Here is a 14,361-nt window from a genome sequence, read left to right as displayed (position 1 = left end):
GCAGGTGTCGAGCAGCCATTGAATTGATTCGTCATCCAGTTCACGCAGTCCACGCACACCATTTGGCGCATGGTAGATGGCGCAGTTACAGATGGTGTGGTCTGCGGTTTGTTCCTCCATGCCACACTCACAGATCGCGGATGGAGCCATCCCCCATTTGTGCATGTTGAAGCGAAATAGTCCGACGCCAGTACGAAGGCGGTTGAGCCGCACCCAGGCCTTCCTGGGCAAATGCATTCCGGTTGGATGGTGGCTGGTGTCGGAGATGAAACTTTGGAGTCTTGAGGAGTTCTTCTTCCACTCCGAGCTCCATTGGTGGTCCGCCCAGGTTGCCGCACTGATGGATTGGTCTTCAGCACTTTTCATCAGGAGTTGTGCGGCACGTACAAATGGGTGTCTCGATTTCAGTCGCCGAGGTTTCTCGTTCACAGACTCGTAGAGACTTGAGTAGAGTAAGTGGTTGGGGTTCGTAGCTCGACGAGAGAGAGACAGGATGGCTTCTTCACGACGAAGCTCAGCTGGTTGGATGCCTGCAAGGACAGGGAGATTTTCCGATGGTGTAGGTCGCAGGCATCCTGTCACGATACGCAGGGCGTCGTTTATGGCAGTGTCGATTTGATGGCAGTGGGCACTGCGGCTCCAGACAGGTGCACAGTATTCTGCTGGAGCGTGAACTAGCGCGATGGTGGCAATGCGCAGGGTATCAACTCCGGCTTAGTTTTCGCTAATAAACGGTTACGATTTTTTTTCAAAAAAATTGATTCTCTAACATACATGGAATTAAATCAATACCCAACTCCAGTTAGTTCTATAGAATATAAAACTACAAAACAGAAGATGTCTTTGCCAAATCATTGCAATGCACCTGTTATGTCCACATTTTGTCAACGTTGCTAAATTCTTTCTGGTGATAAAATCAAACGGTCAATACATACCTGGCTTGCACCATGCCTTCCAGGTACTGCCACCTATCGTTCATCTTGCTCAGTTTTCTTTCTACTTCGTCACCGCTGGATGTCGCTAGTTTGTTGGCAAGTTGACGCAGCAGGACTCGTTTGTCTCCTTCCCCTCCAACCTCTGCTGAGAGGAGTGTGTCCTCCAAGTAATCCTGGAGGAGACGTCGCTTGATTTAAGAGAAGTAAAATATCGTATCGTATTCGTACAAAAAGTGGATTGTAATTTCAAATGTATGTTTGTACCGTACTATTCTCGCAACAGACGAAATAAAAGGTTTCTCTCTCTCTCTTAAATCGAGTAGCATGGTAAAACATTGGTCTCTATAAAACCCATGCAACTTAAGACTGAGCAGGGGCCAATGTTGTGCGATGTTGTATGTTATTGTGTTATGAAAGTTTCTTATTACTGTAATACTTGGTAATAGTATAAGGATACACATCTGAAACTTGAATGGGCAATGCCCCCACTGTGCCCAATGCCCAGGCCATGAATATAGTGCCCATGCATCCTTCATGCAACAACTAGACGGATCTGCGGTCTTGCTTGCAATGTCACTCAAAACAGTTTCTTGAGTATGGTGCGATTACGTCACAAACACAGCTTGCGTTCATGTTGCTGTCACAGTTTATCTGGCACCGGTTATTAAACTTTATCATGTTCGTTTTAGGCCATTGCAAAACAACTACATTTTGCTGCTGAACAGGTAGTTTTTACTTGATTCAGCAGCCTTAGTAAAGTCAGTCGTTCTAAGAGACGAAATGTCAGAAATAAAGCTGGATATCATTCTCAACATCTAGTGATAACCTAGTTTGGTAGCATCTACTGGTAGCCTAAAACGCAAAATATTAATTTATAACTATTATACATTGATTACAATAATTACTTTTTGCAAATTGTCCATCAACTCTTCAACTGTGACGTCACCGGCCTGTAAGACTTTGTCTTCCAAACCAGTCAGCCACTCACAAACCTCCCTGTACGCATGCTCAAAATTGTTCCAATCTGACAGTCTAAAAAACAAACAAACGAAATGAAATCAACATCATGTCGCATCAAAGTCGATTAAAAATATTTCAGTGACGACCCAGACTGCAAAATCCGTCATTTTTACATTGATTTAACATCGGGAGACGTTAAATCCATGTAAAAATAATGGCTTTTGTTTTATGAGAAACAATGAAGTTGTTGTATACCTCGTTTCAATCGCAAGCTTTCTGTGCACAGTTTTCCCATAGCTTTCTTGCCATAGCGCTCGTATCAGAGCCAGTCTCTCACGCAAGAGTTGTCCTTCTGTAGGTGACAGCTTCACAAGCAAGTTTCCAACAGAACTTTCGATTGACCTGCAACGAGAATGAAAAGTGTGAAAAACATCAACCGATCACATGTGAATAGTCATGAATACAGAGCCGAGTGTGTATTTTAGTGATAGCCTAAATACTTTCTTACTGAAGTGATTGGTGATACAAAGAAACCTCTTGAGGCAACACAGCAGCAATAATTGCTTGTAATATCACGTCAAATAATTGATTGTGTATTATTCCAGGACTAGTCAAGTTTTCATTAAAAAATGCATAAAAAAACAGGAACAGTCTTTGTGACATCATTAAACCCAGCCAAGCTTTCAAGCAAAAACCATTTCTCACTTCAACTTTTCCTGCGACATTTCGAACATGATCTCCCTTTCCCTGCACTTGATCATGTCGGCGTGTAGCGTCTCGTGATTTCGCGCCAGCTTTCCCGATCCAACTTTCTTCTTGTCGCTTAGCAACGAAATGACGTCATTCATCAAATCGTTGCAGTTGTTCCACTCTCGGAGCAGGTCGTCATGTTCCCGCCTAAGATGAGATTTCGTTTAATGACCGACAAGTAACGTTGTATGACGTGAAAAAGAGTTTGATAAACGACGTAAGGTTTTGTGACTGAAACTTGTGATTATTGAATGTGTGGTATATGTTGGGGCTTTACTGACAGGATATAAGGTATGGGGGGTGTCTCCTCGTCTGAAAAGTAAATTGTAAATACTGCCACCTTTCGCTTAAATCTTTCACAAAAAACGGCATTTGCTTAAAATAAAGACTGTGGATTCTGATTCCGATAAAACAACTCTTTCTTGCAGCGCTGAGTATGTGGTTTCAAGCCCTCTCAGCCGCAACCGTAGGTAATTTTACTGCTGAAGATAAATTTCGGCATATAAACACCAAAAATATGGAAAAGTCGATAGGGAAACTTTACCTTTAGATGGTCGACAAAGGGTAAATGAGAGATAAACAAACCACGTGTTCAGCTTACCTAGATCGTTGTATTTCTTGATTTGTTTTTATCCATTCCGAATGCACAGAAGAAACCTCTTTTTTGACGCGAGCATGGACGTCACCGCGGGTGAGCCCCAGGACTTTGTGACCACTCTCCAACATGTCGCTACAGCGAGCTTCGTTGGTGGCATTGTTGGCTTCGGCAGCCTGTGAGATTGAATATCAGAAACTGATAAAAACCGCAATTGTAATCTTCAAACTTCATCTTCGTTAGCTTAATTACTAGCAAATCTTGTCGCTCGTAAGATTTATCTGTACACCGGCCCGATAAATCATACCAAACAAAACCTATCTGTACAAGTAAATAATTGAGCATTGCTTTGAACAACTAAAAATCATTCACACAGCATCGTATCGTTGGCCCAACGGATCTATTCCGTCGGTGGGACGTTAGAGCATGGGGTATTTGGCCAGCAGGCCAACGTGAGCTGATCGTCGGCAAAAACTAATATTATTTGGGTAGAGACAGAGAGGTAACTTATAATTGCGCAAAATAATCTGGTGAAGAAAGTAGTTTATATCAATAAGTTATAAAACGTTTTATATTTTTTGGTGACAATTGGTTCAGCAAAATATGTTCGTTGGCGAATGGTTGTTTCTCGATGAAATGCAAACGACGTTCGCGACCGCTGGCGAACAAGCAAACCGACGTTCTGTGCTGTGTGGATAGTTGTTGTACCTGCAACATTTCCATGTTGTTCTTGGCTACAGGAACAATATCGCAAGGCGAGCCGTGTTTGGCCATTACAGATGCCGCCGTCTCCAGACAACCTTTAAGGCTTTCTCGCTTTCGCTTGTATTCCATCCACGTTGTCAGGGCAACGGTGATTTTATCTTCACGTGACTGAGCTTGCGCAACGACTGATCGCCATTGGCTGTTGAGATTTGACAACTTCGCGCTCAGCTGATCTCTGCAAAAGTGCGTATGAGGAATGGTAAGAAAGCTAGTGTGACTGTCATGTTAAGTTAAAGTTTTTTTTTTCCATTCAAGACTAATGTGAATTTCACAAAGTAGCTTTTGTGGAAAGAACAAGATAGTGAATATGTTTTCACGATACGAGACGTGGAAATTGCGTTCTAAAATGTTACTATTACATTATTGTGTGACATAAACACCAGCTATTTTTGTTATATTCAGAGTCTGATAGTGGTATTTTGCATAGGTTTCCCAGTCAGTAAACCAATCCATTTTTTACATTGATTTAACGTTTGCAGACGTTGAATTTATGTAAAAAAAAGAACTGGTTTACTGGGTAGTTCCCGCAGGCTTGACAAACCACTTACGCGTCTTCAGCTTGATTGTCCCTGATGAGAATCTGACCATCTCTCACGATTGACCTCAGCATCTGTTGTCGGACGCCGCTTTCGATCATGAATAAATCATATGATCTGTGTGTTCAGCAACAATTATTAAATCGTTGCAGCAATATGGAGAAATAGAGCGTGGTGAAACTAATTGTCTACATTGTTACAAATAAAACTACACCTAACTATTGGAAGGAAGTTCATGCATAGACTGCTTTATCAAAAGTTGCTTTTAATGATCGAGATATTTTGAAGCTAAATAATACAATAAATGTGGCTGAAAACAACCTCGCCTTAACTAGGGCGTCTACAAAATTCCGCTTCCAGGCCATCTCTATTGAGCAGTCCATGGTTCATATCTTTCGGTCTTGGCTAGGGCCATCGCGAGCAGGCTTTTGTAGCAGGTCACATTTTGGCATTTAGAACCGAACCAAATGCAGTAACTAACCTTGCTTGGTCTTGGAGCTTGTCGTATGCGACAGGCAGGTCAACTAACAACCACTTTTGAGCTTGCGTCACAAACAGCATCCACTCTTCACATTTTTCACCAAATTCGAGAATATTCAGCAGTGACGATTGAAGGGTCCCGTATCTGAATAGATATGAAGCAATCCTTTAAAGAAGATTTAGTTACGCCTAAAACGAGATGGCAATAGTTGAAAACAAATTTATTGTCAGAAAAATCACTATCAACACTCAGTGAAATTAAGTTCCTCTAGTTAAGACTAATGGTTTGGTAAACAATTTCATAATTATGTAAAATTTGAAGTAAACGAATGGGACATTGAAGGAAAGAAAATCGAAAAGTAATTGAAGACACGACTGCAGAGCTACATTAGGCTACTGCACCTTTTCACTGTTTCCCGCAGCAGTTTCTTCCATTTTTGATTAAGTTGCTGCAAGTACTTGCAGTGGTCTTCACCCATGGGAAGATGGAATGCCAAGGCATTGATGCTTTCAATTGACTCCGAATATGTTTTGAAGGCTTGAAGTTTGTTTCTGAGCTTGTTCAAGGCATTCTTCAAAAGAAACAAATAACAAATATCAGTTAAAAACAAACAGTAGCTTAAAGTAATTATTGTTAAAGACCCAGACTGCAGAAAAATTGCCATTTCTACATCGCTTTGAAGTAGCAAGACCTTTAAAATCGTTTTTTAAATATGGTAACTTTTGCTAACTGCGCAGGCAGTTTAAAGCGGACCACGCACTTTAAAAGCTACACTTAGTGTATATCAATCACAAATTGTAAGTAGATAATTTGTAAACTTACTGCATTATCAAAGCATTGGTTATTAAATTAACATGGTTTGGTTGGTTGGTTTTTGAATCTTTATCCTCGGACTGACAAAGCATTGATTGGTTATTCCTGGTAGTTTCGCATACTTGTAGAGGCTTTTAACACAGGGCCGGTTATCTAGATTAGCAGAGTGAAGTTTTTCGATTGTTGAAGCCTTGTTGCCGGGGAATTATTCCATTCACCAGGTGCCGCTGAATGGAGAGCAGTCCTGAAATGCGTTGCTCAAGCGCACACCCCGAGACCCGAACCAGCGCCGTGTGATCTTGACCCGTGCGCGTAACCACTGAGCTAACGGAGCAGACATAAACTATATAAACGGTGCACGAATACTGAACACGTCCCAATACAATAGAAAACCCATTAACCGACCAATTTGAGTAATGCGTCTCTTTTAAAATACCTGGGTTGGAAGCCTTTGATGGGTCACTTCTGGTTGGACCACGTCCTCCGAGTCACGCAACCACGTTTCAAGGTATCTTGTCTTGTCGCGATATTCGTCGACTTTCGATGACAAGTTGCGAGTCTCCTTCAGTTCGACTTCGATGGTTTGCAAGATGTCGAGAGCATTTCGTGACAACCTGACCATTGAAGTGAAAAGCAAGTTGATTGACAACGTTGAGATTACGTCATTTTTTTTATCAGTTTAACCAAAATCACTGCATGCTAGGCTGGTTAGTTGATTGTGTGAATGTGGGTTTGTTTATAAATTTTTTAGCTTCAACGGTGATATCTGTAGTAGTAGTAGTAATTTAACTACATTGAGAAGCCATACTTTTATACCGCAGATAACGACACAATCACACCAAAGATACAGACTCCTAAAAAGCAATGTTAAGATATCAGCAATGCGCTAGCTGAGGGGATCTCGAGAGTTGCCACTCAACATTGAGTAGATAATAATTCAAAACAAACCGTACTTTCAGGCACATACACGATGGTCATAAAATATAAGATAATGTTGCTTACACGAGCCTCACTTTGCTTTTTAAAATAAAGAAATAAACAGTGAGCTCAAATAAAGTTTTGGTTAAGCAGACAAAAACTAAAGTCATGAAACGGGCTTGTCACAAATATACAAAGCATTCAGACACCATGCCTACCTTGTGTTCCACAACCCAATTTGAACTGAGACGTCAGGGGAAAATGATTCGAGTTTTTCCGAGAAGCTCTGAAGTGTTGAAAGACTTTGCTTTAAACGATCAGCTTGGCTCCATAAAGCCTGAGTACAGAAACAAATTTAGACTTAAATAGACCGAAATGGGAATAGGATGTATAATAAAGTATCAAAAACTAAACGTACCAGCAACTCAACAAAGATACGGCCGAAAGAGAGGCTTTGAAATACTAAAAATGTGCTTTAATATTGGAGTGCCACATACCCAGACAACAAAATCCGCCATTTTTACATTGGTTCAACGTCTGCAGGCGTTGAATCAAATGTAAAAATGACTGATTGTTGCTTTACAAGATAAAGATGGAATGTGTTTTGCCACAAGGCAGAGTATCTGTGCTACAATCGCGGTTTTTCAAAATAAAATTGCTATCAACCTCAATTCTGGGTAGACATCCTCGGGGGTCGTCAAACAGCGAGTCTCCGTCCAAGTGCCGCTGGTACTGTCGCTCTATGGAAGAGATTTCGGTTTCGGTGTTCTTGTACGAGTCCTCGTATTCGTTGAAAGTGGCCAGGTCTGCCAATCGAGCATCCAAGCGAATGGCAATCTCACAACGTATCTCCGTCCATCTGTCGCAAATACATTCAATTATATTCATCTACAACAGTCAGAAACGCTGCATACTAATTCTGGCCAAAAGACAAAAATTTTACGTTGATTCAACGTCTAAAGACGTTGAATTACTAGAAGAAGGATTAACTTGCTGTCTGGAGTAACTAGATAATGGGAGCAAGTTGTAAGTTATGAACAAAAAAAGGATAGTTTCTTCTGTTGAAGCATATGATGTGAACCTTTCTTGGATGATCAGCAATCTGTGCTTCGTGGAAGGGATGACGTCATCATGACATCGGGCAATGACGTATTCCGCTTCAACGGCGAGCAGTTGAACTTGAATGTTCTGCTCATCCAACCTCCGCTGGTCCGCTGCAATAAGGTAAAAATCACTTGTAACTTTTCTATTTGAATTAATAAATAAATAAACGAGTGATAATAAACGAACCATCTGTCAATTATATTAATTATTACAATTATCAATGGAGTTAAGAAAATTCAACAAAAAAATAGGAAAAAAGTCAAAGCACTGATCACACTTCTTGCTGGACAGTTACAGCAATATAATTTAGTAATTTTCTACATTTAAGGTTCTTTGATTCAACACTATCAGGCACCGACTTAGCATCATTGAATCCAAATGCCTAAAACTATTGTTCGCGACAAATTTACTTCTTGAAGCTTGAAGCAAGCACTCAAACTTCGCGTTTCTGCAATGGTAAGGGAAATGGGATAAAGCGGGACGCTAACAGGGTAAACGTGATTTTACTATCAAATTTAGCCTGATTGTAATAATTTTGGTATCAAACAAAAACTTTTATGGATGGTTTCATGTTAGCCTACCTAAAAAAGATCTCGCTGGTGTTTCAAAGTTAGACATAAACCAAAATGCCAATTTTTTAAAATGCCCCGCTTTGCTCCTCCACTTTCTCTAATATTGGGAAACAACTTACTTTCCAATCGTTCGATCTTCTCGCTGAGGCTTCCTGACAAGATGGAGTCGTCAATGAGAGCATGTTCGGCCGATCTCAGATAGCTCAGCACTAAGTTCTCAGCATCTTGATACCTTTGATTGTATATAAACATAACATGTAGGGTTTTATACTTATTCGTAAAGTGCGAAGTAGCAATGCAGTCTTGCAAATTGCGTGACATATCCACATTGACAGACTGTTGGTGTTGTGAAAGTCATATCAGAGAAATAACACACGATTTAAATCAGCATTTAATACTGCTACGTAAGTTATCATGAAGGTGGAAAAGCACTACTGTGCTTGCAACACCATTATTATTATTATTTAAGCTGCTTAAATTTCGATTTTAGTTCGGAATTAAACTGCAAATGAGTTTCCTTCCAGATTTCAATGACTTCTCTTCTTGGGTCTTAATTTTGTCGCAACAAAATTCCATGCAAAACATTGTCCAGTGCTTTGCTTGAAATAATCAAAATAAATTTTGTTATAATGAATTCAAAGACTCAAAGGTTCCTGGTTGTGTCAAGACTTATTGTGTTAATGTTCTGATACATAGCAAGATGTTAAGCAACAAATCGTCAAACCTGTTCCATAGTTGCAAATCTTGTTGATTTTTCATTTTGTTGCTGATATAATGTTCCAATAACGTCCATGAGTTGTGCAGCTTAGCAAGGGCAGCACTGCCAGATCCAGGCTCGGGAGATGACGAACGATATTTTGCGTTTTTCTTCGCTACAAGTTCTATAAAATTTGACGTCATGGTAACCGGCTATCATACTAGTACATGAATATAAGAACTTTGCATATATGATAAAAAAAAAACACTACAACCGATCATATTTCTCTAAACATCTACTAAAGTCCAGTAAACAAAAAATATAAATTATATAACAATTTTGACGTGTACTACTGTGGCTAGAATAAGGCTACGCAGTAAAACAGTTCTTTTACCTTTGTATTCCTTTTCCAGTTGAATGATCAAGAAATACTTGGACTTGAGTTTGTCTCGTAGAGCTTCGTACTCTCTGAGCTCTCCTTTCACTTGAGATCTTGTGCCAATCTTGCTCGATATTCCATTCTCCAATGCCTTTCGTGAGGTGGAATCAAATAAAAAAATGTGTCATATAAATTGTCCAAATAATAATACTTAACCAAATTATACTTAAAATATCTCACGACGACCAAAACCATAAAAAAGGCGTATGCATTTTTCCTCATTTCTACTTACTTGTATTTTGACATTTCTACAACATGCAACAGCACAAGTCCTACACGAAACAAAGTAGTTTACAAAATTTGGAGTAAAAACAACAAAATATGTAGAACAGTTTTAGCCAGAAAGTTACTTAAAACCTGTGGCTCATTTGTCACTCAACCCCAGAAGGTGTGAGTCTACACGAATCCAGAATACAGAAACACAAATTCGTGACAGTCACCTTGGTGTGACGGTCCATCCAGTTTTGCAACGATCTGATTTGCGCTTCATGAGACAGCCAGGCTTTATATTCGGTCTGGGTTTCTTCAACAATTTTTGCGATCTAAAGATATTGGTCACATCTTTCACAGATCTTATTACATTATTGATGGAGTTGTTTATAGATATTTAGAAACAAGAACTTGCTAACAGTTAATAAAATTTTGAAACAAATTATGTCAATTAGTTTGGGTTCGATTATTTCTTCTCATATTTAAAATTAAAAAAATAAACTTTTTATTATACTAAAAGATTTTTTTTTACTGTTGTCTCAAGAGCTCTCCATTTTCGCTTCAACTCATCAACTTCCTTTGCTACATCTCCACAAGCCTGCGACACCAGGTGTGACAAAGTAGACTTCCTTGTTTCCATCATATGCTCGTATTCCTGCATTGAAACGATATCAAAATGAACCGACCAACATTAAACTTATTTTGTATTAAAACCAGTTGGTCACGGTCTGTTGATGCAATACACGACAAGATGTTACTGTGGTGTTTGAAGGAAGAATGTGGAATATATATTATTGGGTACAACTACAATAAACAACCGTCAAAACTTCACAGAGCAGCCGGTGTGAAAGTGTTTGCAAATTAAACAGCAAATTTTTGAAGCAAAACACGTCTTGGAGAAAAGTTTTCAAAAAAATATCTTACGGTTTGAAAAAATGTAAAAAAGTCGGCTTTTGACTAGTTGGATAAGGTTTGCAATTCGTCTTTATTATTCAACGCTTCAAGACACCAAGTTATTAGAAAACGCTTTTACAAAAAAGGAGGCCAACTTTGGGTCGAAACAGTCAACGAAGCTCACCTTGAACAACAAAAGTTGTGGGTTGATGCTTTCCGAACCGATTTTATTGTAACTTGCCACTTTTTCAAGGTCGATATTATTCTTCGTAGTATCCACCCACACACGAAGTTGGTCAATAAGTTGATCGACTGAAATCACTTTCATTTCCATCTGAAAATTTCAAGTTTAAACTAATGATAGAATAAGTTGCTTAAGAATTGAAATAAAATTTGGATTTGGAGATTCTTAAACTTTTCCTGCATTCGAAAGTGACGTTGCAAACACAATTTAACCTTGCCCGTTATTTACGTCAGATTACAACAGTGCAAGTTTTGTGATGAAAACTTCGTGATAATCATGATACTATAATCACTTCATGATACTATCTCATCATAAAATTAGTGATAATTAAACATGTTTTCTGTCTACTGTCGAATTTATTAGTGTACTTGAATGCTGTAGTTTGTCGAGTAGAGTTTTATCTTTAGTTAATTCCGGTTTAACACAAGTCTTCAGATGATGTCATAATGCAAAGCTACCTGAATCATATTTTCATATGCTTTGCGGACTTCGGGTGAAAGGGTCGTCCACGATTCCTTTATTTTGTTTGTTCTTTCGTCCTTGTGGTCTGCTTGGCGTAGTGCGACATCTAGCGCCGTGAGCTCATCAAAAGCCAAGGCAGCCTTTTCAAACTTTCTGTACAGAGATTCGATCTTCTGTTTTCTGTTAAAATTAGCAAAATATTTTATTGCAATACTGTTTCAATGCACGCTACACCAGGCGTAAAACAAAACACGCAATAGAACATTTCAACATATGGATGAATAGGTATCAGTAACCCAGTTTTAGCAGCACTCAAATGAAAAGATATTGATAACTATAGCCTACTGAACAACAAACACCTGTCTTTGAAGGTTGTTAAACTCAAGTCGGTGCTGATGGTTATGGTAGACAAAGCAACTGAAGCTTGAGAGACAAAGCTTTCTACTTCAGATGCGCATCTGTTAAAGCTGAAAAGTGAAAAGATGTATTTTTATGTTATATATTACAACAGATGATGTGCTTTTTTGTACCCAAATGAAAATCAGCGTGAATTACAAAATAACTCTATCAAGTTTTCATTATATTTGATTATTTTCCACGAATTGTGAGCAGTTCCATTGTTTGTTTTTAGCTCACTTGACACGGTAACATTTGGGTGGCAGCTAACTCTGGTGAACTTTTGGTCTTTCGCTGCCATCCTTATTGTGAAAATTATTTGTGTTTATTGTGTATTGTAGAATTTTGTTTTTTTCGCCAACAAAACAAATAAACTGAACTGAACAACAAAAACAAACATGCTCTGCTGTGTTAACTTGATATTACAGTTTTAAGCCACGACACTAGCCATTCAAACCATTGCGAAATTACCTTGACAAGTGGATCGAAAGTTGGTTGAATTTCCTCAGCCTTTGATTGACGTTTGCATTCAACATGAGTCCCTTTTCGTTGCAAGCGTTCAAGCGTGACTGAAGCTGTGGGCACGTGACAACTTCAAGCAATCTTCTACCGGCTTCAATGCAATCACTGACGTCTGGAAAGCATGGAAAGAAATTGCAAATTTCTGTTGTGATTTTGAGGTAAAAAGCAATTAAAACATCGAAAGTAAGTCATCTGATAAAAATGGCAATTTTGTCAAAAGATTTACAAGCAACAAAAAGTCAAGATAAAACGATGATCAAAGTTTGATTACTGGACTTGCTTCAACTAACATCCTTTCCTATAATTGTGGCAATGATATGCAAGAAAGGCTTGCTATTTTCCAAAGTGTTGTTGAAACGATCAAAAGGTCTTACCTGCCAATAGGTTTGGCACTTTTTCTTGTAACTCGTTTAAGTCCGGAGTAGCGTCAATAAGCGATTCAAACTCCAGTAACTTCCCATCGACACTTTCCAAGTTGGCCTCTAGTTCTTCCCAAGTCTATGAAGTAAAGACAGACACTCATCATCATTCAATAGAAGACATTCAACAACCAACTTGAGCAAAAATAAATTCCAGGCAAAGCAATGATTTTAAGAAAATTTCTGCTATACAAATTTTGTACTAATTGCTGGAGCATTCAAACGAACGCAGTAACCAGACACATTTAAAAACGTGGATTTGTGAAATTGGCATGCAAAATTTGGGTGGTGAACAACTGCCGTTTGGTGTTTACTTTTGTGATACTCATTTGTCAGAAAATAATAATAAGTTGCCTGGTCTAGAACAACAACACTCCAAAATTGAGTCATGGCCAAGCTTGATACAGTAATAACAGCACCGGAAGCACAAGAGAAGTAAATTCGAGCAATAACTGCAAAAATCAAAATTTCCTGGCTTATGTTTTTTACTGTAACCATTTCTTTTCTTGGCTAGTATGCGAAGTATAAAACCTGACCAGCCCGGCAGCCTACCTGAAGAGCAGTCAATAACTTGCTCATTTTCTTCGCGGCCATTTTTTCATGCCGAGAATGCTTTTCCAGTAAATCGGTGAGATTACCACTCTGCTGCAAGTGCAGGTTTTCTTTGGCAACTTGGCATAAGTTTCGTTGGTAATGCGCAACTCGATATAATTCCTGTTAAATAAATAAATTTTTCTAAATTTGCTGTTTAACATGGATATTTTCTTCACTTAGGCTACTTCCAGCAATGCAAAATCTAACGTTACAGAGTCGAAAATAGAAGCTGAGAAATGGAAAGATTTTGAGTGTAAGGTTGACAACTTGACATGTTTCGCGCATTACAACAGTGTGCAGCCATGAAGAAGATAGTTCTATAATCTTTTCACTTTGTACGTTATTCTCACTGCAAAAGTGCCATGATTCGAGAAACGTCAAATAGAAGATAAAACACCTAAAGTTTTTCTGCTTGTGCTTCTTATATCAGTGAGCAAACATTGACAAAAATTATCTCTTGTATCAAAACTGTTTGCTTCTCAGTATACAAACTACACCACAAGGTCAAACAAGTTGGTATTCTATAACGTCACGGGTCACTGACTTTGTAAGAGTCCAGCTGACGTTGCAGATCCTCAACATCTGTCACCAAAAACTTGTCAACTTTCTCCTCGGCGGATTCCAACAAACAGCTGTAGTCTGACACCATCTGCAGGAGAAAATATAATGCACTTCATTTTAAATCTCTTAACAGACAAAAGTTGACCTCTTTACATACATCGCTCTCGCATCATCAGGAGTTGAAGCAATGTAAAACAGAAACTTTGTGAAACAAATGTTTTAAAATTCTGTCTATATATTTCTGTGTGCGATTTGCTAATTTGAAGGCAATCGTCATCATGTAATTGTAGTGAAATTGTAAGTTGATGACGTGGCCACACTCACTTGGTCGAATTGCTTTTGTTCGTCTATTTGTCGGTTGGCGTCGTCGATCGACTTGCCGATGCACAGAGAGACGGTTCGAAGCAGCGCACGAAGCTGATAGGAGTCGGGTGAATGGCAAGGTTGAGATCCGATGGCAAACTGAAGACAAAGTGCATTTGTTTGAACATCTG

General features: G+C 39.0%; 1 protein-coding gene across 1 annotated transcript in view; it reads right to left on the bottom strand.

Annotated features, from left to right (window-relative positions):
• The window catches only part of LOC145782777 (nesprin-1-like), a 188,243-nt gene that overhangs the window by 22,940 nt on the left and 150,942 nt on the right, over positions 1-14,361 (bottom strand). The window contains exons 130-155 of the mRNA XM_082594541.1: positions 14,192-14,329; positions 13,851-13,955; positions 13,265-13,426; positions 12,668-12,791; positions 12,243-12,405; positions 11,735-11,842; positions 11,372-11,555; positions 10,854-11,003; positions 10,308-10,430; positions 10,006-10,107; positions 9,521-9,656; positions 9,154-9,310; positions 8,549-8,661; positions 7,835-7,967; positions 7,420-7,612; positions 6,972-7,090; positions 6,272-6,449; positions 5,424-5,593; positions 5,023-5,166; positions 4,554-4,658; positions 3,949-4,180; positions 3,247-3,416; positions 2,601-2,792; positions 2,151-2,297; positions 1,841-1,967; positions 936-1,108 (exon numbers count right to left, since the gene is read on the bottom strand). Of these exons, the coding sequence (XP_082450667.1) occupies positions 936-1,108; positions 1,841-1,967; positions 2,151-2,297; positions 2,601-2,792; positions 3,247-3,416; positions 3,949-4,180; positions 4,554-4,658; positions 5,023-5,166; positions 5,424-5,593; positions 6,272-6,449; positions 6,972-7,090; positions 7,420-7,612; positions 7,835-7,967; positions 8,549-8,661; positions 9,154-9,310; positions 9,521-9,656; positions 10,006-10,107; positions 10,308-10,430; positions 10,854-11,003; positions 11,372-11,555; positions 11,735-11,842; positions 12,243-12,405; positions 12,668-12,791; positions 13,265-13,426; positions 13,851-13,955; positions 14,192-14,329 (3,848 nt within the window). The remainder of the gene's footprint in view (positions 1-935; positions 1,109-1,840; positions 1,968-2,150; positions 2,298-2,600; positions 2,793-3,246; positions 3,417-3,948; positions 4,181-4,553; positions 4,659-5,022; positions 5,167-5,423; positions 5,594-6,271; positions 6,450-6,971; positions 7,091-7,419; positions 7,613-7,834; positions 7,968-8,548; positions 8,662-9,153; positions 9,311-9,520; positions 9,657-10,005; positions 10,108-10,307; positions 10,431-10,853; positions 11,004-11,371; positions 11,556-11,734; positions 11,843-12,242; positions 12,406-12,667; positions 12,792-13,264; positions 13,427-13,850; positions 13,956-14,191; positions 14,330-14,361) is intronic.

This window comes from Aplidium turbinatum, chromosome 1, assembly GCF_918807975.1.
Source record: "Aplidium turbinatum chromosome 1, kaAplTurb1.1, whole genome shotgun sequence".
NCBI classification, from domain to species: Eukaryota; Metazoa; Chordata; class Ascidiacea; order Aplousobranchia; family Polyclinidae; genus Aplidium; species Aplidium turbinatum.
The sequence above is the reverse complement of the archived record's forward strand: the minus strand, read 5'-3'. Positions and strand labels throughout refer to the sequence as shown.